Source organism: Cryptosporidium bovis, assembly GCF_009768925.1.
Source record: "Cryptosporidium bovis isolate 45015 chromosome Unknown contig_16, whole genome shotgun sequence".
NCBI classification, from domain to species: domain Eukaryota; phylum Apicomplexa; class Conoidasida; order Eucoccidiorida; family Cryptosporidiidae; genus Cryptosporidium; species Cryptosporidium bovis.
Genome location: NW_027125032.1, coordinates 298599 through 323034, shown reverse-complemented (window position 1 = coordinate 323034; position 24436 = coordinate 298599). Strand labels below are relative to the sequence as shown.

The window sequence follows — 24436 nt, the reverse complement described above, 5'->3', positions numbered from 1 at the left end:
ATAATAAATAAATAATATATTCTTATATTTGTGAATACACGTAATTTATCATTCTAGGCAAATTTACTTCAACTAAACCATTTGAGTATAACCTTGTATAATTGTAATTAACTAACTTTGCTTTTTTCACTTGTTCTGGAGTTATATAAAACTTGCATATTACTCTTTGCTCTATATTTGCTTTGTAACTTAACTTACTTGTTGTTATTGTACAGTCTATACCTAACGTTGGTGTACACATTATTATTATACTCCAATTATTCATTTGTGATTGTCTTCTTAGATAATTAGTTATTTTTTTTCTTTCTGTCTCAAATAAATTAATTATTCTTTCATCGCTTCTTATGCTTATTATATTATTTAATATAAATATATTTAGTGGTAATGTTAATAGTGGCAATGTTATACTCTTTTTTACCATATCAGTCGTTGTGTAATTGTTATTTCCCATCATTGTTAAGTCATCATCAGTTGACAAATAGCCATTTATCATTAAATTATACAATATTGCCTCCATATCATTCATCACTGTCTCTACTCTTTTGTTTTCATAAAATAAATTTAATAATTTTTTTAATTCATTATCTTTATAACCCCAATATGTCATATTTATCATTGATTTCTCAATATTATTTTCCCATTCACTCAATTTTTCCTTATACCATGTTTTTTTATCATTTAATTTCTCTTCTATTTCAACCAAATGTTCCAAATACGCTCTATGTCTTAATCTATCTTTTATATCATTAGTTATCCATAACAATAATGGCACTATACTACTTTGATATTTATATTGTAATTCTTCGACTACTTTTTTAAATTCTAGTATATTTGACAATTGACTATATTGATTTCTATCATTTTCTTTTCTCTTAAATTGTTCAATATATTCGTCCACTGCCTCCAATAACTCATACATTGATCTTGCTGTTACTATTGGTAATATAGAAAGACCTTTCTCTATTACTCTTCTTTTGTCAGGTGTTTCAAAATAACGAATAAATAAACCAAATTCTGATAAACCATTTGACCTTCTTACATTAGCTTCAAACCTCGGTATCAATGATTGAGACATACCTATTTTTGTTATTGGACAAAACATTAATGATGTATCTAATGGTGGCAAGGATAATTTTTCTTCTTCAATCATTTCATCGTAATTTACTTTATCTAAGCTATATTCAAAATTTTTATTTGTATTATTTTTATTATTATACACTTTGTTTGTTATACTATCTATCTTTAGAAAATTTGATATCTTGCTTTGTCTTACATTGTTTTCTACCATCCACCTAGGACTTAATCTTAATGAAATAAATATACCACCTCCATTGGAGTTTGGTAATAAATTTTGACTTCTTATTATTTCTATATAATTTTGTGGAAAGAATGGTATAGTTAATCTATCTCTTCTCACAAAATACTCTATTGAATTTATCAACGGATCCATTATATTTAATCTTAAAAAATTCTTATATTTTTGTATTAAATTTATAAACGTCATTACATCTACCAAATTTAATATTACATGATAATTATCTGAATTTAATGAGTATTGTGAATTATATGACACGTATGTTAATGATAAATCACTGATATCTTTTTGACTATTTATTAATTCTGATAACTTTGATGTTATACTGTTAGTAAAATTTGACAATATATTTATCCATAAATAACCTTGTGAACTTGATAATTCATACATTTTACCACTTAAAAATATTTTTATTGAGTGTGATATTACTTGCAAGGATGATAATATTCTTGTATCAGTTATTAGTGGCAAATAATAATATGTACAATATGCATTAGCCTGTTCTAATATTGGTAATATAGTACCATATAATAATAACCTTAATAATGGTTGTTGTATTGATTGATCCTTTTGTTGTTTATAATCATATAATGGATTAAATGACGGTACTTCCATTAATGTTGTTAATTTCCATGCTTTATACAATAATTTCTCAAATATTTTCGGAAAAACTACATTGTTTATATTTTCAGCCAAACCTGTTATTAACGCTACTTCTGCATATTTCAACATTTCTAGATATTTATTTGATATTGATTCATCTTTTGGATCCATTCCTAAATATCGTGATAAATTTATTGTATCTAGTACCAATAATATATTATTTGGAAATTTTGATATTATGGATACTAGTGAATTCGGATTATATATATCTAATATTGATCTTATTAAACTTGTTAATTCTGACCCTCTTAGTGTTATACATGTTAAGTAATATAAGAATTTCGAATAACCTGGCCAAAATATATTATTAGTACTAAGTGCCATTTGTAATTCTCTTTTACATAATAATTCTCCTATTACTTCTAATATTAACATTGAATCGCTTAAACCGTGATAATTTATTGTCGATAGTGGTGACAAAAATTCTATATTTGATGGAAATAAACCATTTATACAATTCAATACCGTAATAGTTTCATGTCCAAATTCACATTCTAACATTAAATTTATTATATACAATGGTTGCATTCTTACCAATGAAAATACATAATCTATTAATCCCATATATTTCAATATAATGTTATTATAATAACCTCCATTTTCAACAGTGTAATAATTATTATCTTCTATCATTATATTATACCCAATTATTTTTTTATTTATTAGATCAACTAGTCTTCTCATCTGTACTTCTGCTAAAAATGTTAGATATGTTAACCTCTCCTCTTTTTGTTTCATATTGTTGAAGTAATCAATATGCCTTGAAAATAATAATATTAAATCTTCTTCCAATAATGATATGTAATCTTTTCTTGTTCTTGGATCTTCTCTGTATAACAAACTTTGAACATATTCGAATGATTTTGCCTCTTTCGAAAATTGCACCGAATTACTTGTTAATACATTTATAAAACTATCCAACTCTTCAATTGTTGTTACTTCTTCATCTCTACTATATGATTTTTCTTTTTCAGAAAATAATATGTTTTTCGCATCACCATTATTACTTATTGAATTATCTAAAATTACTTTAGCCTCACTCCATTTTGGTATAACCATGCATGGATCTTTTATATACTTATTATATTTATTTAAATTCTGCCCCAATTTTCCATTGGAAGGATCGCCCCATGATAAAACTTCTCCTGTTGATAATAAGCATACATGATGCATTGAACTTCCAGATACTCCTATTGCATTACCCGGTAACACAACCAATTCTGGTTTACCAGTATGCGAAATTATCTTTGTGCCATTCTCCAATTTTAGCTGTCCTATAATTTCTTGTTCATTTTTCTCAGGACCCCATATCCATAAATGTCCTGTTTGTGTTATAGCATAAGATACATCTCCGAATGCATGTACTGAATAAACTCTTGGAACTCCTGTTGGTGATTCTAATTTTGCAAATACATTTGGTATTAATATGTCTTTATCCGATAATATATTTTCACCTTTACCCCATACCCATATGTCACCTATACTAGATACTGCCATTGAATGATAAGTACCTACTGCTATATCGACTATTTCTACACCTTTTATTGGAAATTTTACTTTTATTGGATTTGAATGACTTTTTGTACTGTTCACTCCCAATCTGCCATAGTAGCCTGCTCCCCATGCAATAAGTTCCTTTGTTGCTGTCAATACTAGTGTGTGAGAGGTCCCTAACGCTACTTTAATTATAGGGACACCCAAGTTTAAATGTCTTGGTGCTGCTATGCAGGATTTTAATGAGCTATCTCCAAATCCCAACTTCCCAAAGTCACCATCACCCCATATCCAAAGTTCACCTGAATTAATTCTATCAAAATCTTTGTTCTTTGTTGTAATACACGTTACTATACAGGCACTATAAAGTTCCCCTCCTGCTACATCTATTACATTGTTTAATGTAACTATTCCAGCAGGTTCATACATATTCCTAATAGTGCCATTACCTAATTGCCCTCTATCACCTCTTCCCCATGTATAACAGTTACCCTTTACGTCACAACATAAACTGTGCCAATATCCACATGCTATGCGTCTTATTGGTTCTGAAAACTTTATTTCGATTGGTTCATCTACATAGTTATTCTCATTCTTTGAAGAAGATTCTATTGATTTCTTTTTTTTTGTTCCAATTCCTAATTGTCCATATTTATTATCACCCCATGCAAATATTGAACCACCATATATTAACAATAATGTATGTGACATACCACAAGATATTTGTCTAACTGACCAGGGAGGTAAAGGAGATTTAACTAATGAGCCTAACCCCATTTCACCGTTTTTCTGCATACCAAATACTTTATCTAAAGAAAAAACTCCACCTACTGATTTTGACTCAAATGACAATTTATTACCTTTATAATCAACTAAGTTAAATCCCATATAAAAAATACAATCGTCAACAAAAGCATTGCTTTGGAAAAATGGAAGAATTACAGGACTCTTGCTACTCATTCTCTTGTATATTTGATCCTCAGTTAGTGTTTTAGATTCACTTTTTTTTGAATTGACTAATAATCTGTTATTCCACATATATACGTTATATCTAACATCCATTGCAAAAGAAATATATGGTCCTGAGTAAATATGACAAATTGATGATTGAAATGCATCGTATTTCGTAGGCAATAATATTACTTCGTGTTGTCTTGCACCCCAAATATATAAATCCCCTGACTGGCTCAGTGCCATAGAATTAAATGCACCTAGAGTTAATTGTACAAATGGTAAAGAGCTTAATCCCTCTATTCTTCTTGGTATATTGCAATCATTTTGAGATCCATGCCCAAGTTTTCCACTACCTCCATTTCCCCATGTATAAATATAGCCAAAACTATCTATACAACCACTATGCGATTCACCTGCAGCAACTATTGTTATATGGTATGGCAACAAAGACTTTACCTGCGTTGGAGTAACTTTCATTCCATGTGAACCACCTACACCAAGCCTTCCATTTGAATTTGTTCCCCATGCGAAAACTCTTCCTTCTTCGTTGCAACACAATGAATGTCTCGTACCTGCTGCTATATGTAATACTCTCTTATTATCTGGACCAGCATCTATTTTTACTGGAAAATAAACGTCATTTAAGTCTCCTGTTCCCAAACAACCGTATTGCCCTATACCCCACGAATATACATGCCCTGAATCTGATAATGCAAGTGTATGATTTGCACCACATGCTATCCTACTTATTTTTGCACTATTTGGGAAATGGACAATGCATGGTATTGGAGTAAACCATGATTCCCTTGTTATTGTCTTATTCTCATTACCAAATTCCATATTTCCCTTTGTGTATCCAACTCTACCTCTATCTCCCAGGCCCATCGTGTATACCCTGCCGGATGCCTCTGAGATTCCTTTGACTAATACAGCAGTATGTGAATAACCGCAACTAACCTGAAAAACGTCTAAAGTTGAAAAAAAATTGACTCTGGTTGGTAATTCAATTGATTCATTATTTATTCCGAACCCCAAAACATTATTTGCATTTATTCCCCAACCATAAAGTTGGCCTCTATTTTTATATTTCGCAACTACAAAATAGTGATTTAAACTACATGCTGCTCTTGAAAATGTATGACCTCCAAAAGAATCTCCTACTTGAGTTTTAAACGTCTTTTTTGCGCTCGCTTCTTTTATGAAATCGGGAATCCCTGGTAATAAACCCAAGTCTTGTGTTGCAAACATTTTGGTAACTTTATTTTAATTATGATATAAACCTATATGTATATTTTGATTATCTTCTATTATCAATTATTATTAGTCTCATTTACAATGTGCTATGTCAAACTGAATATTTTCATTTATTTTTTATTTTTCCTCTTTATATTTACAATATATATGCTTTATTTATATACCTTATTAAATTTAAAAAATATAAACAATTTAATTATTTGTGTTCATTTTAGTTGCTATATCTCAGTCTATTAATAATAATGCTATTGTTAAAACTCATAAATATTTAGTTATTTTCAAATGTCCACATGCAACTTTTTTTCTAGTTTACATGCATTTTTTTGATCTGCATAAATAGAAGCCGGTACGTTTATAAATGCAAATAATCAAATTTTTTGTAAAACTAACAAGATAAAAAGGCAAATGAATAAGTCAAGTGTTGTTAAAAAAGATTACAAATCATTAAAAATAGCTTAAAGCAGTAAATTAATGTTGAAAAGCTAGTTACAAGTATAATCGAAAGCAATATTTTATATATTTCGTTATAAATTACAGTTCACCACAATCTGCTATTACAACAGATACGCTCGTTTTTCCATTACTTGATCCGAATCTCTCCATGCTGGCTATTACATCCGCTCCAGAAACTATCTAAAAAAGTGTTAATTAAATTAGAATATCGAAAATATACAATTATTAATGGAAATTTAGTCAAATTTCCACAAATTCATATAAATTCTGAGAGAATATGAGAAAAGTTAGATATGAGACAAAGCTATCGTCTCAATGAGAGAATTTATGTTGATAATTATCCGCCAAAGAACATTGTTTCAAAGAATTAGGACTCCAATACGGCAAATTTTCTTTGTAAAGAAAAACGTATTAGTGCCAGACAATAACTTTGAACAATAATGTTGCTATAACCCATCTTAGACCCGAAAATATGGTGTACAGTTAATTATTTTCGGAACACGTCTGGGTATGTAACACACATTACTATGACAATATTGAATTACAAATCTGTCATTTGACTAATTGTTTGGCAAAGACAAATATGATAAGAAAAGCCTAATTTTATTCTCATATACTCTCATACATTAAACAAATATTTATGTACTTACCTTACCAAATACAACATGTCTTCCATCTAGCCAAGGACATGGTATGGTAGTAATGAAAAACTGAGAAGAATTAGTATTTGAACCAGAATTCGCCATAGATAGAAGACCAGCAGAATTGTGCTTAAGAATAAAGTTTTCATCATCGAAGTAAGGGCCATATATTGATTCACCTCCATTAAAATCCATATCGGAATAAGAAATATCACCCCCTTGGCACATAAATTCTGGTATAATTCTATGAAATCTGGAACCTTTATAGTGCAAATTTACGCCATTTTTGCTTATTCCTTTTTCTCCTGTACATAATGCTCTAAAGTTTTCCGATGTAATGGGAACAACATCAGAAAACAATTCAAATACTACTCTCCCTGTTGGAGTTCCACCTATTGCAATATCAAAAAATACTTGCGTATTTTTCTTGACTTTGAATTTAATTAAATCTGAATTCCCATCATCTGATCCAGGGGAAAAGTTGTTCGATGTCCTAAGTCCAGTTTGCTCCATAATATCTATTTCATTGCATTATTCTATATATTTGAAGTAGATTGTCTGTTTTATTTATGGATTTGCCGCCTAATGGTTTTTATGGAGTGATGGTAATCGAAAATTATGAGATGAAATATACTAAAAGTTTCATGTAATTGATAAAACATAACTAATTTTGCTGTCAACCTTATTTAAGGGCACTTTATTAAAAACGAAAGAACTGCCTTCTCCGTCACTATTTATGAATTAATAATTCAATTCTTATGAAGAACTGTAACAGGTAACATACTAACTGATTGTTCAAACCATGGTTTCAATACAGTACTTAAATGTTATTATGCTATGTGTGTGGTGAGGGAAATTCTTATTCAATGGTTAACTAAACAAAAAAAACTTTATAAATTCGTTTATTGTCAATTTGATACAAGACCAACAGCTGGCGCATGTTAGGACATATACCGCCATTTCAACCTCGCGCTCTGAGCGGTTAAGCGGGTTTCTGCCAAAATTAAATAGGGATATTTTAAAATTAATAGTGGCCTGATAAAATAAATGATGGGAAAAAATAAGGAAAAATACTAACATATTGATAAATGAATATACACTTGTGTATAATAAACAGAACATAAATAATAGTAAAAATAACAAATATAATTTACGAAAATAAAGGTATTACCATTGGCTCTGAGTATATATTTCTTTTTCAGACTGTTTTGGGTATTACAAGGATATACTATAGAATAGCAGACGCACAGAGCATTATTAAATAAACACTAAAAAAAAAGGAATATATATTTGCACTATCGGGAACTGACTGTGGAGTATTGCCGTTAATCTGTGTATAAACGAGGGTAGTGATAAAAGCTGTCCTATTATTTAAGGTAAAAATGGAGCTATTAACATTTAACTTAAAAGATGGTTACCTTGAGGCTATGGTGAGAGGATATAGATCAGGCTTTATAACAATGGATGAATATCATTTAATAGGGCAGGCAGAGACACTAGAAGATATGAGAACAGCATTAGAGGAGACCGATTATGGTACATTTATGCAAGACGAGCCATTACCACTTTCAGTAAATGTCATAACACAGAAATGTAGAGAAAAGTTTGCATTAGAGTTCAGGATGTTGCAATCCCAGGCATATGAGCCACTAGGTCGCTTTTTAGATTACATAACATATGAGAAGATGATAGATAATGTAGTGAATCTGATTCAAGGAGCAATGAATAAGAAGCCTGCAGAAGAATTATTATCACGTTTAGATCCAATAGGATATTTTCCGGAAATAAGAGCCTTTGTTGCCCTGGATCTCTCTTCCTCATTGGATGAATTATATAAATCTATCTTGATAGAAACACCAATAGGTCCTTATTTTGATGAGTTTCTTTCGGTAAATGGAGAACAGGACGATTTCGCTTCAATATTGAAAGAGATGGATTTGGAGATATTAAGAAGCTCACTAAAAAAATCATGGTTGGAAGACTTTTATAGGTTTTGTCAAACATTGAATCCAACATCAGCAGAGGTTATGAGTCATGTACTTAAATGTGAGGCTGATTTTAGACTTCTTACTATTACTCTCAACTCACTTAATTTTAACTTCTCAAGTGCCTCTTCGTTATATCCAAACTTTGGTTACTTATACCCAGAGGGTACAGAGCAAATTAGAAAGGCCTGGAATGACACTAGAGTCAGGGCTGCCCTTGAACCTTATCCTAGATACAGCGCACTCTATGATGAATGCAAGACATTTTATGTCAATGAAACAACTAATGACTTTGACATCCCTGATGGCTCAAATAACAATGGTCAAAAGGAAAAAAAGAGTGTTCACAAAAGTTTGGCCGATAGACAATTCAAAAGTTTGGAAGATTTGCTTTATGCCGAGATCGTTTCAATGTGTGAACTTGTTTTCGATCAACAAATGAATTATGGTGTGTTTTATGCTTGGGCCAGACTTAAAGAGCAAGAGATTCGAAATTTGACATGGATAGCCGAGATGATTCTAATGAATAGAAAGGACCAGGTTGATGCTATCGTACCTATATTTGCACCACGTTCAAGATGAGTCATGAAAGTAAACGAACTTACGGATTGAAGGTAAGATTTAGAATTGAAATGGAAGATTGATCTTATTATAGAAGATAATTCTTTATATTTATTATTTTTTCACACTAAATGGCAATACTGTCGCACTGCTTAAGTTAGAGAATAATAATAGCTATTATTTGCACTTATCTTATTCTCTTTACGTAACATATATTTATTTTAGGACGAAGTCTCAGGTTGTTTTCGTTTCTTTTTGATCAATTTCCATTCACCCGTCTTCCGCAGTTATACCGAGTTTCCTTGTCCCATCCTCTGTTTCAGACAATATGGTAGGATTGTGCGCACGAAAGTCTGAACACACGTATATATACCATTTGAGTTCACTACAAATGGTAATAATCTCATTTCCAAAGTACATCTTTAAACAGAAATATCTATTTAGGGGTTGAGCCCCGCCAGTGATTTTATTTTAGCGCTACTGATTGAATTATTAAAGAATAAAGCGTTTTTCATTCCTTTTTTAGACAGTGTTGTTTTTGAATCAAAGACGAACATATGAAAATATAAGTTCGTACACACATTTATTTCGATATAGCAATAATCGACTTGTGACGTTTATTATTTGTTTGAGTTAGTTGTTGAAGGGAAACATATTTAATAAAAATGCTTGTTGTAAACAACGTTCCACCGGTAACAAAGGTATACTTTGCTATATCGACTTTATTGATGATATTATGTTCGCTAGATATAATATCTCCGTTCAATTTGTATTTGAATTGGCTATTAGTTATAAATGACTTTCAAATATGGAGATTGGCAACTTGTTTCTTTTTCTTTGGTACATTTAGCCTTCATTTTTTTTGGAATGCATACGTATTGCTATATTATTGTGCATCTCTAGAGGATGTGGTATTTCACAGAAGACCTGCCGATTTCATCTGGATGTTATTTACGTGCTCTTGCATGTTGTTATTATTATCTTACTTTTTCGGAGCAGGTTATTTATTTAGCGGAGCTGTAATAAATGTAATGACATATATATGGGGGAGAAGAAATCCATCAGCAAGAATGTCTGTCTTTATATTTACTGTTAGGGCACCTTATCTCCCTTGGGTATTAATGGGTATGGGTCTTGTTATTGGCTGGAGACCGTGGGACAATCTCATGGGAATAATTGTTGGACACACATATTACTTTTTTGAAGATATATACCCGCTAATGCCTGTTTCCAATGGATTTAGGCTTTTTAAGACACCAAGAATACTTAGCAAACTAATAAAACAGGAGCAGTAATATGTCTATTTCACTTGTATGCATTTGGGTATAATTGAATTAAGCATGATTGCTGTCACTATAATCCTACGTCGTGGCACCATCCGTCATACCATATATAATTACTCTAATTTTGTGTATGTATTGTCTCTACATGTATATACATAATCCGATAATGTATGCATGCAAGCATGCACGTGAACATACAATTTGTTTTGACTGTCTCAATTTCAGAGTCTGTAATTTTTCTGAATTCTTTTTATCATAACAACCTCAATACTTCACTGTTGAACAATATCTATCTGTTCCGGATTGGTGAATAATTTTGTATTTATTATCAGTCTATGTAAGGCGTCCGTGGGATTGAGTGAAGAGAAGAAACAATAGAATATGGCAAAAAGGAGTAAACGTAATGAAATAAATAATGTTAGGTATAATGGAAATTGCACCGCCGCGGACATTCTCTTTAAGATAAAAATAAGGTGATTTATTGAATTGATCATGAAATAAGGGGTTTATATATTTAGAAAATGGGGCGAGTGAAAGTTGCTTTTATTTACTAACATGTAAGCGAATTGTATTCTTAGGTTCTACAAATGTAACACCAAGTAGTTATAACTAACATGGGAAAAGCTTGAATACGTTCAGGAATGGAGAATTAACACGTGACGTGTTGTATTGCAGGGTAAGAAGAGAAACTATATTCACTTTATTTAGAATTACACGTGGTTTAGAAGCAAAATTGCAGTTTAATCAGTGGGTTGAAAAGTGGAATTAATATACCAATATACCTTTTCGCATGTGATTTACTATCAAATAAATCATACTTGTTTTGAATATATAGAGTAGCAAAAAAAGTAGTTTCATGATATTTTGCGAGTAAAATAAAGTTTACTTAGTAATTTTATTCACTTTTTTTGACTTTTTTGTTTTTTTATTGGTATTTTCTATTAGTTTTATATTTTCACCCTTTGACATCGCATTATTGGATAAAGTACTGTTTTGATTCGAAATCAAATGTGGTTTATTTTGTATAGTCATACATATTATTCTGTTTTCACTAGTGTAGATATCTAGAATGTCAAATATACACTTGCCCGGACAAACCTTGTCTAGTTCATTCTCAATTAAAATATGAAATTTAAACAATGCAAAAATACCAGATGAATCACATGATACCAATATACCCTTTATGTCATTATTATTTTCAGTACTTCTAATTATTTTGATGCCCTTAATTCTATTTTTCTCATGAGGGTTTGGATTGTCGACAGAAAAGGATTCCAAATTAACTTTAAACTCAATGTCAATTGGAGTGAGTTTATCGTCATATATCATAAACAATTTTAAATTTCCATCAGAAAATCCAGTAATAAAGTGATTGTTGGTGATCCAAGTAAAACATGTGATTTGCTTAGATCCAGACAACTCTATATTATAAACGTCATTTGAAAGTGTAACATATAACTTTTCATTTAAAATGCTTGATATAATGAAATTTTTCTGAGATATAACTGCATAATACTTTCCATCGTTATTAAATTTAATCTTATAGAAAGTGTTGTACTTTGTAACCAATTTATTATTTTTATCGTTGATTGCAGTTAAATTATATTTACCCGTTATTTTTCCCTCCAAGAGATTGATCAAGCATATGTTTCCCTTAACATCTAAAGTTAGAGCCAACCTCATAGAGGGATGAAAGTCCGCAGAAACTGGAGTGTACTTGTGACAATCATCTATAGATAGTAGTGGTTCCCAATCTGAACATCGCCATAAACAAACAAGCTTGTCCTCACCACACGAAATCATGTATTTCCCATTAGTTGAAATGACTACAGATGTTACACTACCTTTGTGTTTAGATAAAACTCCATTGTCACATCTAGTTTTTAAATTGTATATTTTAATGGTCTCGTCTCCGCTTGCCGTTACTAATAGTTGTTTGTTTGAATCCATATCTTTTACACTAGACTTTCAGGTGGAGGAGTTATATTTTACATTTGTGTGTCAACGAGGTGAATATATGAACAATTTACTGTTAATGTAAACCTCTTGTTATAAAACCGTTCTTTATTACTTTTAGGTTTACATTATGCTTCGTTCTCGTTCACCCTCGTATTACTAAAGAAACTTACCATGTGTGCCTTAAATCCAAAAACTGGGTTAAAAGTTATATTATCTCCATCTTCAATCCAAAGTTTAGTCGACTCTTCATCTGATTTAACATTAATTTCAAAGCCTAGTATACCACCGTCATAGGTGCCTATTTACAGAGTTATCACATTAAAATACAAAAGAGATGAAGTTATTTTATACCATGAATTAAAGAAAGGCAATTGTTTCATGGTTATATCAAAACCAGAGTGCAAATAAATTAGTTCGCCCTTGAATGCCACCTTTACAATCAAGTTGCAATAGAAGAACAAGGGACTACCATTTTGAATACTATGAAACAATTGATACCCTTAAGTCACCTAGCGACATTTATAAACGTACCTCCTATCACTAGTACAGGGTCACTCATTGACATAGGCAGAAACAGGTAGTAAAACCTATTTTTGTTGCCCTGCTTCCAATATATATGGCGCTCACGCCACCTTAAATTATAAGATATCTATATTTTCGGCTTGTAATTTTTGAAAGCTAGAATGTCAATAAACACAGACTATCACACACAATATTTTAGATTCAAGTTGCTAATACACATGAATAGGATCTTGCTACCATATCCAACCTTGTATTTGCATAAACTACCAAATGTATTCCAACGCTTATTTACACAAGTACAGTTTACTATTGTATGTTCTGACATTTTCAGCAATTGCCGCCAAGTTGAAATAGATTATGATTTGAAAAGTATCAGTCACCGCCAAAAATAATTATGTCAGGTAGTATAAAAAATATATGTAAATATAATAAGTAAATATAAATATCGTATATATATTTATTACATTTACATATACTTAAAACGAAGAAGCTAGCATAAAGCAACTTAATAAAAAGAAGATTCAATATAATCGTATAGTACTATTTCATTAATGGCACAACAGACGAGATTTTGTCCGTTATATTTTGCATAAAGTTACCAGGAATCTACTAGGGTGAGAGAGAAGCAAGTGTTAACAAAATTATAAATATAATATCACAATATATTTAGTGTAGTAATAAAGAATATGTAAAAACAAGCAACAAAGGGTTACTATTTTTATTTTTTAAATAAAAATAGGTTCAGGAGTTGAATTTTGTTTGGATTTGTTTACCTAAATAACTTATTCCAAGTAAAATGAGATTCACGGACGCGAAACCTGTAAAGAGCTCGAGAGCAACAAGTGTTTCTTCCTCTTCTTTAAATGAGAAAAACAATGAAGGCAAAAACAAAGGTAAAAGTAGTAGAATAAAATCTATGAATGAGAATTATGAACCAAATGACAAATTTGAACTTAAAGAAAAGGATTTAATGCACAGTGACAATAAGATTGCATCAGGCGAAGCAACGGAAGGTGCTGATGAACGCAGAGTCACGAGATCGATGAAAAGGAGTATGGATACTAATGCGACTATTGAGGGTAATTTGTTATCATCGAGTAACATAGAATCGAAAACTGTATTTGACAATAGTTATGAAAGGGATATGAAAAAGGCGAAGCATACTGAGATAAGTGATGTCTGCGTAGGCAATAACAACACGAAAAACGACTATGTTTCATTTAGAGAGGTATCGACGGATAATGACAGTAATAGTAAATCATTGAATTTAAATGCATCCGAAAGTAAAGTTACTGTTGACAGTGAAATAGGCATAGAACAGGTACCATTGACTGAATTAAACACAAACACTGATGAAAAGTCAATATTGAACGTTAGAAATACGGAGGTGAACAACAAACATGTAATTGATAAGAAGAAAAAGACCAAAAAGGTTATGAAAAAGTCAAAAAGGAACAAAAAGAAACAATCAAAGGTGAATAAGAAGAATGGCTCTTCAATGTTTAATGTGGTAAATGAAAGTAACGATGTTAACAATGGATATAATCATGAGTTTGATATTGATTCAATTACATCTGTAACGATGATAAACGAGGGTCCTATTGGCACCCCAAATTCAGTCAATGGTTCAGTTGGTAGCGGGTCTGTATTTGGATCGGGTAGTGGAAACTCGTCTAGACTAGCGAAGTTAAGTTGGAGCAAATTCGATTCATATTTCAGAAGAATTCCAATGGGTACTAGGAAAGACATAATATTAAAAACGATACCAATAAACTTTATCCAACGAAAATTTATAGTGCAGGAATTGACTAATTTAGAGAAAACACTATTCGTTGATCCTCCTTGGGGTAAAATAACTAGAAGCAACAACCCGTACATAAATAAGATAAAACTTTCCCTTCCTCCAATTTACTTAAAGGGTTGCAACTTGGATTCAATTGTTGATATTGTTTCAAGGTCAATCCTGAAATCAAGCCGCACTGGCAATTCTAATTCAAAGCCTTGCATTGAAATAAACAAACCTTATTTTATATTATTTGAGCTTCAAGACTATCTTTATTTGGTATCTTTAGAACCAAAAAATTTTGATCTAGTTGAGGATAGAAACAACCAGGTTAATGACAATCAGGTATTGAGCGAAAATTTACTTGAAAACAAACATGAATCAAGTACAACAGGTTATATTTTAAGTGAAAATAAAGATAGTTTTTCTTCTGATATTAAGAAAGAGGAAATGGATTTTAACGCAAACAGTGATGACGAATTTAATGTTAAATGGGATATTTTGGGTATTCAGGAACTTTCATATTACCAATTTAGGTATATAGAGAGATATTTACATGATGTTTTTTATAACTATGATCATAATCACAAAAAAGTATTTTTCACCCCTGCAAAGATAAATGATAAACAAGATTTGTTGAGAATTAAGGTAATTGATAAAATGAAAGAATCAATGAAAGAATTAGACAGTATAATAAATAAAAATTTACCACATGAGTGTAGGAACAGTACAGAAGAGGATGGTGGTAACACCTCATCCCGTTTATTTGACAATAAAATAGAGTTTGAGTACATTCTAAAAGACTATATTGATAAAGCCAATGAGAGTGATGCTAATTGTGACAGCACAATTGCATCGTCTCTAAATATTGGTTTAGACGCTAACAGCGTTGCCTTGAAAAAGGAGAGGGAGTTAATTAATATAAATAATCAAAACCAGATGATTAGCGGGGGCTCATCTTACTCGTTTTTGGGTGAATCTAGTGGTGGGAATTCGTTATCTTGGGGGTCTTATAGAAGTTATGATCCAATATACTGGTGGATAGATTTTGTTTTGCCGACGCTATTAGAAGAAGACTTGTTCAGTATAATAGGTGGTAATACAATTAGATTTGATGATATAAGAAGAGTTTATCTTCGGAATGATGGTTTAAATGGCAATTACATTGAACCACCGAATTGTGTTTACTTGGGTAATTTATATTGGCTCGATCCTTGTAAACCCATTAAAGTTTTGAAACAAATAGACAACTTGTGTGATATCCAAAGTAACAGAAATGGTGACCTATCTAGTCTGGTTGATGATACTAATAATGCTGATATTCTTGATGATATTAAAAACGGTAATGATAAAATAGGCATATCAAACAACCAAAGTGTAGTGAACAATAAAGAAAAAGTGGAAACTATTTTGATTCATCCCTATATGATGAATCAATTTAAAGAGAACTCCGATTTCAACTTTGTTGAAGCCAATTTAGAAAGATTTTTGCCCATATATAACAATATTGTTGATTCTATTTCAAAAATTAGAATAAATATTCAAAATAAAATAATTCACGAGAATGAGAATAGAACGAGAATGACTGATATTCCTTTCATTTGGATGAATATTGTTCAAAGATACCAAATAGTTAACTCTTGGAACAGGCTTAAGTATTTTATTCTTAGTGGATACAGGGATTTGTACCCATCTTATTTGAAACAAATTGAAAGTTCAAAAACGGCGACAGAATCCGTTTCTAACTCAAAATCCAGTTCTAATTCCAACCCTGTTTCTGAGTCAAGTGCAAACGTAAATAATGCAAATTCTAATTTCAAAAATAAGGAAAATGGTTCTTCAAAGCCAAATAACACACACTTGGTTTTGACAAATGTATGTTCCATATGTTTTAACTGGGAAACAGATACCTTAAAGCCATTTGTTGAATGCGTTAGATGTGGAATGGTTTCTCATGTGGGATGTTATGGAGTGAACATTCCATTGAATGAATTGTTGGATTTTTACGGTTGGTTATGTGATAGATGCGAACACGAGAAGAAACAGTTGGGAACTCAGTATTTGGTGGCATTTAATCCAGGAAGTGTTACATGCTTACTATGTTCACACCCCGGTGGGGCCTTTAAAAGAACCAATGTTGATGGAGAGTGGGTTCATCTAGTTTGTGCCATTTGGCATCTTCCATTGGCTGTGTGTGAGGACTGGAAGAATTTGAGCAATTGGAATCTAGAACGCTTAAGAAGAAGCTGGACCAATAAGAAAACGCTGAGGAAAAATAGAAAAAGGCTCGTATTGAGTTATTTAGGAAACAGTTATATAGAAAAGAAGGAAGATGACTGTGACAGCACTACCAGTAATGGCGGAACTATTAAAAACAGCCATTGCATTAATTCTAATAACAGTGGTGGTTATGGTAAAATTAGGAACGAAAACGAGAAGAAAACAAAAAACGTATGTTTACGTCAAAAAGTGCAAGACTCTTTTACGAGCCAAAAAAACTGTGAAAGTGACTCTTTCAGCAATAATACACTCGAGAATGAAAAAGTATTGAAAGAAAGCGAAGAGAGTGGCAGTTTGATTGCGAAGAACGAGCGAGAATCTGAAAAAGAAAGCGAGGAACCTTATGACAAATGCATATATTGTAGTAACGATAATACACTTGGACTTGTATCATGTTGTTATAACAACTGTCCAAAGGTTTATCATCCCATATGCGGTTGGTTGAATGGAATTTCTGTTCAGGTTGATGAAGAGCCAAATCAATCGAAAGGCGAGAAACTGGTTGAATATATTCAGGGATGGAGAAGTATACAAGATGAGGCACTTAGAATGGTCAGTATTAAGAGTTATTGCAGGGATCATAGAGATAGACCAACAATTTTACGTGAACAGGTGGTTGACGGAATGAGAAGTGAAAGTGATTTGAACGAGGAAATCAATCTCAGGAACAGGAGGTACATAAATAGAGACATGTTTCCCGATTTATTTAATAGTAAATACAATCAAAAATCCTGCAGAGGTTCCCAAATGGGTGGAATAATTCAAAGATCTAGAACGAGGTCAATTTCACGATCAAAATCATGGGATTCAGGTACAAGGAATAATACAAAAAAGAATCTTTCAGAGATATGTAGACGAAACCACATCTACTACAGTGACTCGCTTACTGTTGACAAATATGATAAGGACATTTGTAGCGTTTGTTTAAAGAGTGATCCAAGCGACTATCCACCGACATTGTTTAACGTCAATAATGAGATGAAAGACGAAAATGTAACAGTTGAAAGCTCTAAATCAGGACTTATAAGTTGTCGTTGTTGTGGTTTGACCGTTCACTGGAGCTGTTATGGAATTCCGGATGAACTAACAAGATTCGAAGACTTTTTTTGTCAAACATGCCAAATTGGTCTAAGACCAGAAAGGGTTTCTTGTGTTTTGTGCCCAAGAATGGGAGGAGCGTTAGTCAGAGCTCAAAGTCTGTCACACTCCTCGATTCCGGGCGGAGGAGGAGCGACATCTTGTTCAAAAAGTAGTAATGAAGTCGACTGCACTGCGAATGAGAAATCAAAATCAGATTCTGGAGCTTTTTTGAAGCAAAAATCGGCAGTAGGAACACATGCACTAAAAGATAAACCTTTATTTGTCCATGTAATATGTGGTTTGTATACACCTGGGATATATTTACTTCCAGGAGGAGAGGCATATGGTGTATCAAATTATATAGGAATGTCATCCCTTGTTAAGCTTCAAACTGAAGCAGGTAATACTGCACTAAGTGGCAACACTGGCAATAATATTTGTTTTAACTTTTCAGGTCATAAAAATAAGGGAGCATTTGCCAGAAGGTTTTCAGGAGTGGAGGGAACAGTTCAACAAGTACCTTTTAGAGATATAAAAAATGAGGAGCAATTTGTATTTGAATACCATTTCTCGAGATCGATATTAGGAGCTAATTCAAATAACAATGGTTCATCCGCTATGTTTAATGAACAAGAAATTCTTGATGTTCCGCCATTTTACTGTTGCATATGCAAAAGTTGTTATGGTGTTAATATAGCTTGTAGTTATCCCGGTTGCTTAAGAACGGCTCATCCGTCGTGTTTAAAATTGTTTGGATGCTGCATAGAAACATTGGCAGAGTTGTCTGAGGATACGCATAAATACAACATTAACAATAGTAACACAGAAGGTATTTCTGGTTTTTCTGCCGTAAGAAAGGGTCTAGATGAGGCCTACGGAATTGGAGTAGATGTTTCAAGAACACGAAGAATTGCAGGATTAAATTCTAGAAATGGCGACAAATTTGTTAATGCAACGAATAATTCTGGATCTAGTGTTTTGTATGTACCACCAAATTGTCAACCTCCTCATTTGAATATAAACAGTAATCTGGTCAATACAAATATAAACGAAAATTACTTTTTACAGAGAGCATATTGTCCTGAACACGGAAAGCAAATGGCAGTTCTCAATCCTGGAGGTAAATTATTGCTCTCAACATTATCTTCTCTTAAGATAGCAGAAAATATAATGGATAACCTTGTTTCTTGTGAGAGAATTAAAAGGAAGCTGTTTACTTCCCAGTTGGACTTGATGAACAGAGAAAGTCCAGTATTTTCGCCAAATATGATTAATAACGTAGATGCCTTAAGAACATACTTTGACTGCTATTTAAAGGGAGTATTGCAAGATTCAGTTAAAATCAAGTGTGGAACAATTCATAGATTTAAAGATGGTTACATTAAATTAAATAACACTGGGAAGCGTTTGGTGGCCAATGAAGGCAATCTTTCCAAAAATAATACGCAAACTGGACTTTTGAACAATATAGAACATACTCAAATAGTTAATAGAAATAGTAATTCTAGTATTGTAACATCGCAAAATCTAAAGAGAACAAGATCTTCAGGTGAAGCCGTTCCCGTTCCATCATTAGAAGAAGCAATTAAAGAAGCGAGGAAACAGAGGGAATTACATAAAAAAGAGCTTGTCGCTTCTGGTGTAATTATTAAAAAAAGACCCCCTCCTAACAGAACACCGTGCATTCCATTTACAAGACTTGATGAAGTAAAACTCAAAGAATGTGCTTTAAACTGTTTAAAAGTACTTGGAAATTCTTCGAATATTTTAAATAATTTTGTTGAACAGAATAGTGTCAAGAGTGGTTATAATGTTTCAACAAACACAACTGCTGCCGATGCTAGTGTTGGTGCTGACACTCAAGGTACTATTTCAATAGGTAACAATACTGGTATTTCACCAACTGCCTCTTTGGACAATGTAAACGAAGATGGATTCATAAGAACATTTTGTATTAAACAACATAGACATAATTGTTTCAGAAGAAAACTAGCCGAATTTATTTTAAATCCACCGGTTGTAATGGATCATAAAAGGAAAATTTTGAGAAGTCTTACTAGGCATCTTAAGATATATGGAGTTACTGCCGAAGAATTAATGGCAAGTGACGTTCCTTTACCACCTACTAAGTCGAAACCACTAAATATTCAAGTGGATGTTAATAATAAGGTTACTGACACAAATGTCCAACATGATGATAACGTTAATGAAAATATTGCTATTCAAGACAACAATTGTTGTGTAAATAATTCTGTGGTCACTGAAGAAGCAGTAATTGAGAAGCAATAATATATTGGATAAATATATTTGGTATTTGAATATCACTATTTACAACATTTACCAAATTTTATCATTTTAAAAGTAATTTCTATTTTTAAGTAGACTAACTTTCATGATTAACAATATTCACACTTTTTTCTCGCATATATTATCTTGCGTAGTAGTGTTTAGCTCAACATGTAATTTTAATTTTAAATGAAAAAGGTAGTGTTTTCTTATTCTTCTTTTCTCACCTACAAAAAAGGAAGTTGTTTATACATAGTAGTGTGAATATTCGCTTTCCCACGTAAAAGAGAATACATACAATTCAGTTGAAATACATGAAGGTGCAATCACTCTCCTTAATTGAAATCACACGGGGGGAATATGCACTATTTGGTGATTTACTCTAGGAACTATTAGAAAACAAATATGTTTGCAATTAATGGGAATAAAAACTGTAACATCTAGAGAAAGTGATAAATTCATCGGAAAATGAGATATGAAAATAGAATGGAAACTGAGAGAAAACATATTGATGTAAATATGAGCATATGCAAATATATCCAAAAATCTATTCCCAGCTAAATAATTTGTTCTAATTATTTAATGAGAAAGGCGCCACTTGGCGGGAAGAGTGGTTTATTAATATGCTAATATAAGAGGCAGTAAAGAAAGTTCATCTTGAGGTGTGTTATGATACGAATAAACAAACTAGGAGATAGAATATAGTCCTGTTTATTTTGAAGTGAATACAGTACTAAATTGACTGCGATAGAGAAATAGTTGGATATACTTTAGGTGAAGGCAATACAAAGGAGGCACTAAATTTAGGTAGTGTCAAGTTGTCGGGTTTATTTTGTCGAAAAATCTTGGGTATATGTAGAGAGGGGGTAGTAGAACAATTAGGATTAATAACAGGGAGTCAAATGTAAATACAAGAAAAGCAATTTCAGTGACAAGGTTGGACATACATTGTTAAATTTGATCATTAAATATATAACGCAGACAACATATTATTATTTACAGTATATATAAGAAAGAATTTAGAAGCAAACCTTTGGAAAAGCCAACAAATATGATTTGGGTTATTTTTACGATATTAAAATTGGCATTTGCAATATCTCCGATGTTGTGTATAATGTTTATATTCATTTTAAATAGAGAAAGAGAAAACGATCCAGGGTTGTCAAAAAAACCAGACTTTTCAATAGAACTTGATTGAATTAAGTTTTTACACCATTTTAGTTTAAATTACGTTTAGCATTAATAGATTTATGATGCAACGATGTATTTAACAAAAAGTTAAAATCAGACGATGGCTAGTGTTTCATCTGTCTACAACTGATACAGTAATAAGCATTTATGAATTCTATTACTATTATTGCCATGTGATACTAAAACTCTATGTATTTTAGTTATTAATTCTTTTAAGAAAAAAGTCAGAGTTGTTCCTGGAGTTGCATACTTGTAGCTGCAAATTGTAGCTCTACTTAAATCAAATTTAACTCAGAATGAACAACCAAGCCTTCGGAGTTCAATCATTTGAGAGGTGTTGTTATTGCTCTTAGTGACAAACAATACCAGAGACTGTTAACAGAAGTATCTAGGTACTTTCTTTATTTGCTCAAATATAAATTGAATGTTTTATTTCACTATTATCTAAATTTTGTCTCCACTTTATTTGCCGTATTTATTCGGATATACTTTTAAGGTCCTTACATTATATGTACATGATGGAGGTTATTAGTATGATTTTCTTAATAGAAATAATGGCAATATCTAAAACATTGAGCCAGGATGAACTCTAATTAATTCTGTCAACATGTTAAAAAAACTCGGTAATATTTTAAATGTGATGAAAAAAATCAATGTATTTGTTTCTTTTCCAGATAAGTTAAATTATAGATTTATGGAACCATTCCCTCCATCTATTTATTGCTTGCCGACATTATTTACCTAATTTTACTCATGTAAAATAAAACAAATCTTTAAATGGTAAAAAATAAATTAGCGCCAGAACAAATAGAAAAATCAATTGCTATAAAATAAATGTTAGAGAAGTTAAAATTTTCACAAAGAATTAACAAAATCACATAAGGCTCAGATTATTCCCTTTGTTTATTTAGTATAAAAACTGCAGGTGGGAAGGTTAGAAGAAAGAAAGTCCAATTCCGTTTTGTTTTCCTATTTATTGCACAATTCTCTAATTTTGTTGGTAGTTTAGAACTAATACAAATTAACTGCTGAGTTTAAAAACGGCAAACTTCGTATTATAAGTATAAGAAGTAGTGAGAGATAGGGTTATAAAAAAGAGAGTGTAAGCAAAAGGAGAAAAGGGGATTTTGTTCTTTCGTTTTCATTTTTTTTTATTTTAATAACTGTTTCCTTAATATTTGTTATCGCTGGATAGGATATATGAATATATAAATAAGAGAAAAAATACGATCTCGTGTTAGACTTTTATATTGTAATAATACTGGTAACTTCCACTGCTAATACTGGATTGTTACTTGTATTGCATATTTATTAATAAGATACAAAAGCTTTTAAGGTCATCTTCAAAAATAAGGAATAATAAAGTAATGAATTTGCACCGTACGGTGCAAATAACAGAGATGGTATCATCACAGTCACCAGACAAAGCGAGAGCAGGAAAAGATTTGATGAGAAATGAGATAAAAAATGCTTTGGAACTTGGCTTGATGGAAAATAGATATTTAGGTGACGTTGATATTGAATCTCTGAGTACAAAAATAGAGGAGGAATTTGAATACACAATGGACGGGAAGAATAGTGGGATAATAAGACAAAGAAGATTTGAATTGATGAGTAATCTTAAACGTCCAAATAACCCAGACTTAAGACGACGAATACTAACAGGTGAAATGTCAGTAAGAGATTTTGTGAATTGTGAAGTAAGTGAATTAGCTTCAGATTCGGTCAAACAGAAAAGATTGGTTGAGCAGCAAAAGTATTTTATTAAAGAGTGTATTTTGCCTTCGATCGATAAAAGCTATGAAAATGAGTTATTTAGAAAAAGAGGATTTGATTACGATGACATTAATAACAACATGGGTAATTCTTATAATAGTTATCCAATAATGGATGCTAATTTAGAAAGTGATAATAAAAGAAAAAAACTTGAGTCAGAAGGTATCGTCGTTTTAGATCTTTTTCCTGGATTACCTCTTGTACTGTCCACTCCATCGGACTATTCTTATATCACTCCAAAATATAATGTTAACAAGTACATTGAAAAATACAAAGATATAATTGAAAATGCAGACGTTAGAAACGATCTTATTAAACAAGCAAAGCTTAGAATTGTAACTACCACTTGAATTAAAGTAGACAATATAGTGAATTTTTTTAAATATATCGAGTCAAATGGAATTGATGTTCAAATGTAAGCATTAATTATAATCTAGCCATTTTTGTTTTTACAGTGTTTTTTGCCACTTTAATTTTTAATATTTTCTTTTTATTTGTTTAGTGAAATAAAATTAACAAATTAAACACCTTTTTAAGACTGAACAGAAAAACAAATTCAGTGTTTCAACTGTAAATTGAATTAAGGATGGAAAAGATAAACGCAAAGTGGGTATTCATTCACACATATTAAACTGAAATAGATAAAAAAGCAAAAGAAATCATGTGTGGCTTTATTTTCTCTTTAGGTAAGACGAAAACTGCAATTCAAAAAAGCAGTGTAGACTGTTATATATTTAATAAAACTTTGTTGGAAAAAGAGTAATTCACGTCCAGATTGTCCCTTTTGTTTCTTATTCATTTACATTATTTACTTCTTGTATGCAACTCATAAACATGTGGGTGTAATTCAAAGTGACGCCAAACCAACTTTTGTAGTTATCAATTGATATGAGTCTTTAATGAAAATGGTTTAAAATGATAGTGTGGGTTAATGTATGTGTGATACTGAAATGCAC

At 31.5% G+C, this 24436-nt stretch overlaps 7 protein-coding genes across 7 annotated transcripts; 4 read left to right on the top strand and 3 right to left on the bottom strand.

Annotated features, from left to right (window-relative positions):
* Positions 1-22: 22 nt before the first annotated feature.
* On the bottom strand, positions 23-5674 carry FG379_000757 (RCC1 domain containing; the record flags this gene model as incomplete). The annotated part of the gene is made up of 1 exon (XM_067326167.1): positions 23-5674. The coding sequence occupies one exon, from the start codon at positions 5672-5674 to the stop codon at positions 23-25; it is 5652 nt and encodes a 1883-aa protein (XP_067182852.1).
* Positions 5675-6771: 1097 nt separating this feature from the next.
* FG379_000756 (uncharacterized protein) lies at positions 6772-7287 on the bottom strand (the record flags this gene model as incomplete). The annotated part of the gene is made up of 1 exon (XM_067326166.1): positions 6772-7287. One exon carries the CDS (start codon positions 7285-7287, stop codon positions 6772-6774), a length of 516 nt encoding a protein of 171 aa, XP_067182851.1.
* Positions 7288-8156: 869 nt separating this feature from the next.
* Positions 8157-9341, top strand: FG379_000755 (vacuolar ATP synthase subunit d; the record flags this gene model as incomplete). The annotated part of the gene is made up of 1 exon (XM_067326165.1): positions 8157-9341. The coding sequence occupies one exon, from the start codon at positions 8157-8159 to the stop codon at positions 9339-9341; it is 1185 nt and encodes a 394-aa protein (XP_067182850.1).
* Positions 9342-9985: 644 nt separating this feature from the next.
* FG379_000754 (uncharacterized protein) lies at positions 9986-10615 on the top strand (the record flags this gene model as incomplete). Its single annotated transcript, XM_067326164.1, has 1 exon — positions 9986-10615. One exon carries the CDS (start codon positions 9986-9988, stop codon positions 10613-10615), a length of 630 nt encoding a protein of 209 aa, XP_067182849.1.
* Positions 10616-11485: 870 nt separating this feature from the next.
* Positions 11486-12553, bottom strand: FG379_000753 (WD repeat; the record flags this gene model as incomplete). The annotated part of the gene is made up of 1 exon (XM_067326163.1): positions 11486-12553. The coding sequence occupies one exon, from the start codon at positions 12551-12553 to the stop codon at positions 11486-11488; it is 1068 nt and encodes a 355-aa protein (XP_067182848.1).
* Positions 12554-13880: 1327 nt separating this feature from the next.
* FG379_000752 (PHD domain protein) lies at positions 13881-20516 on the top strand (the record flags this gene model as incomplete). Its single annotated transcript, XM_067326162.1, has 1 exon — positions 13881-20516. The coding sequence occupies one exon, from the start codon at positions 13881-13883 to the stop codon at positions 20514-20516; it is 6636 nt and encodes a 2211-aa protein (XP_067182847.1).
* Positions 20517-23104: 2588 nt separating this feature from the next.
* Positions 23105-23830, top strand: FG379_000750 (uncharacterized protein; the record flags this gene model as incomplete). The annotated part of the gene is made up of 1 exon (XM_067326160.1): positions 23105-23830. One exon carries the CDS (start codon positions 23105-23107, stop codon positions 23828-23830), a length of 726 nt encoding a protein of 241 aa, XP_067182845.1.
* Positions 23831-24436: the final 606 nt, after the last annotated feature.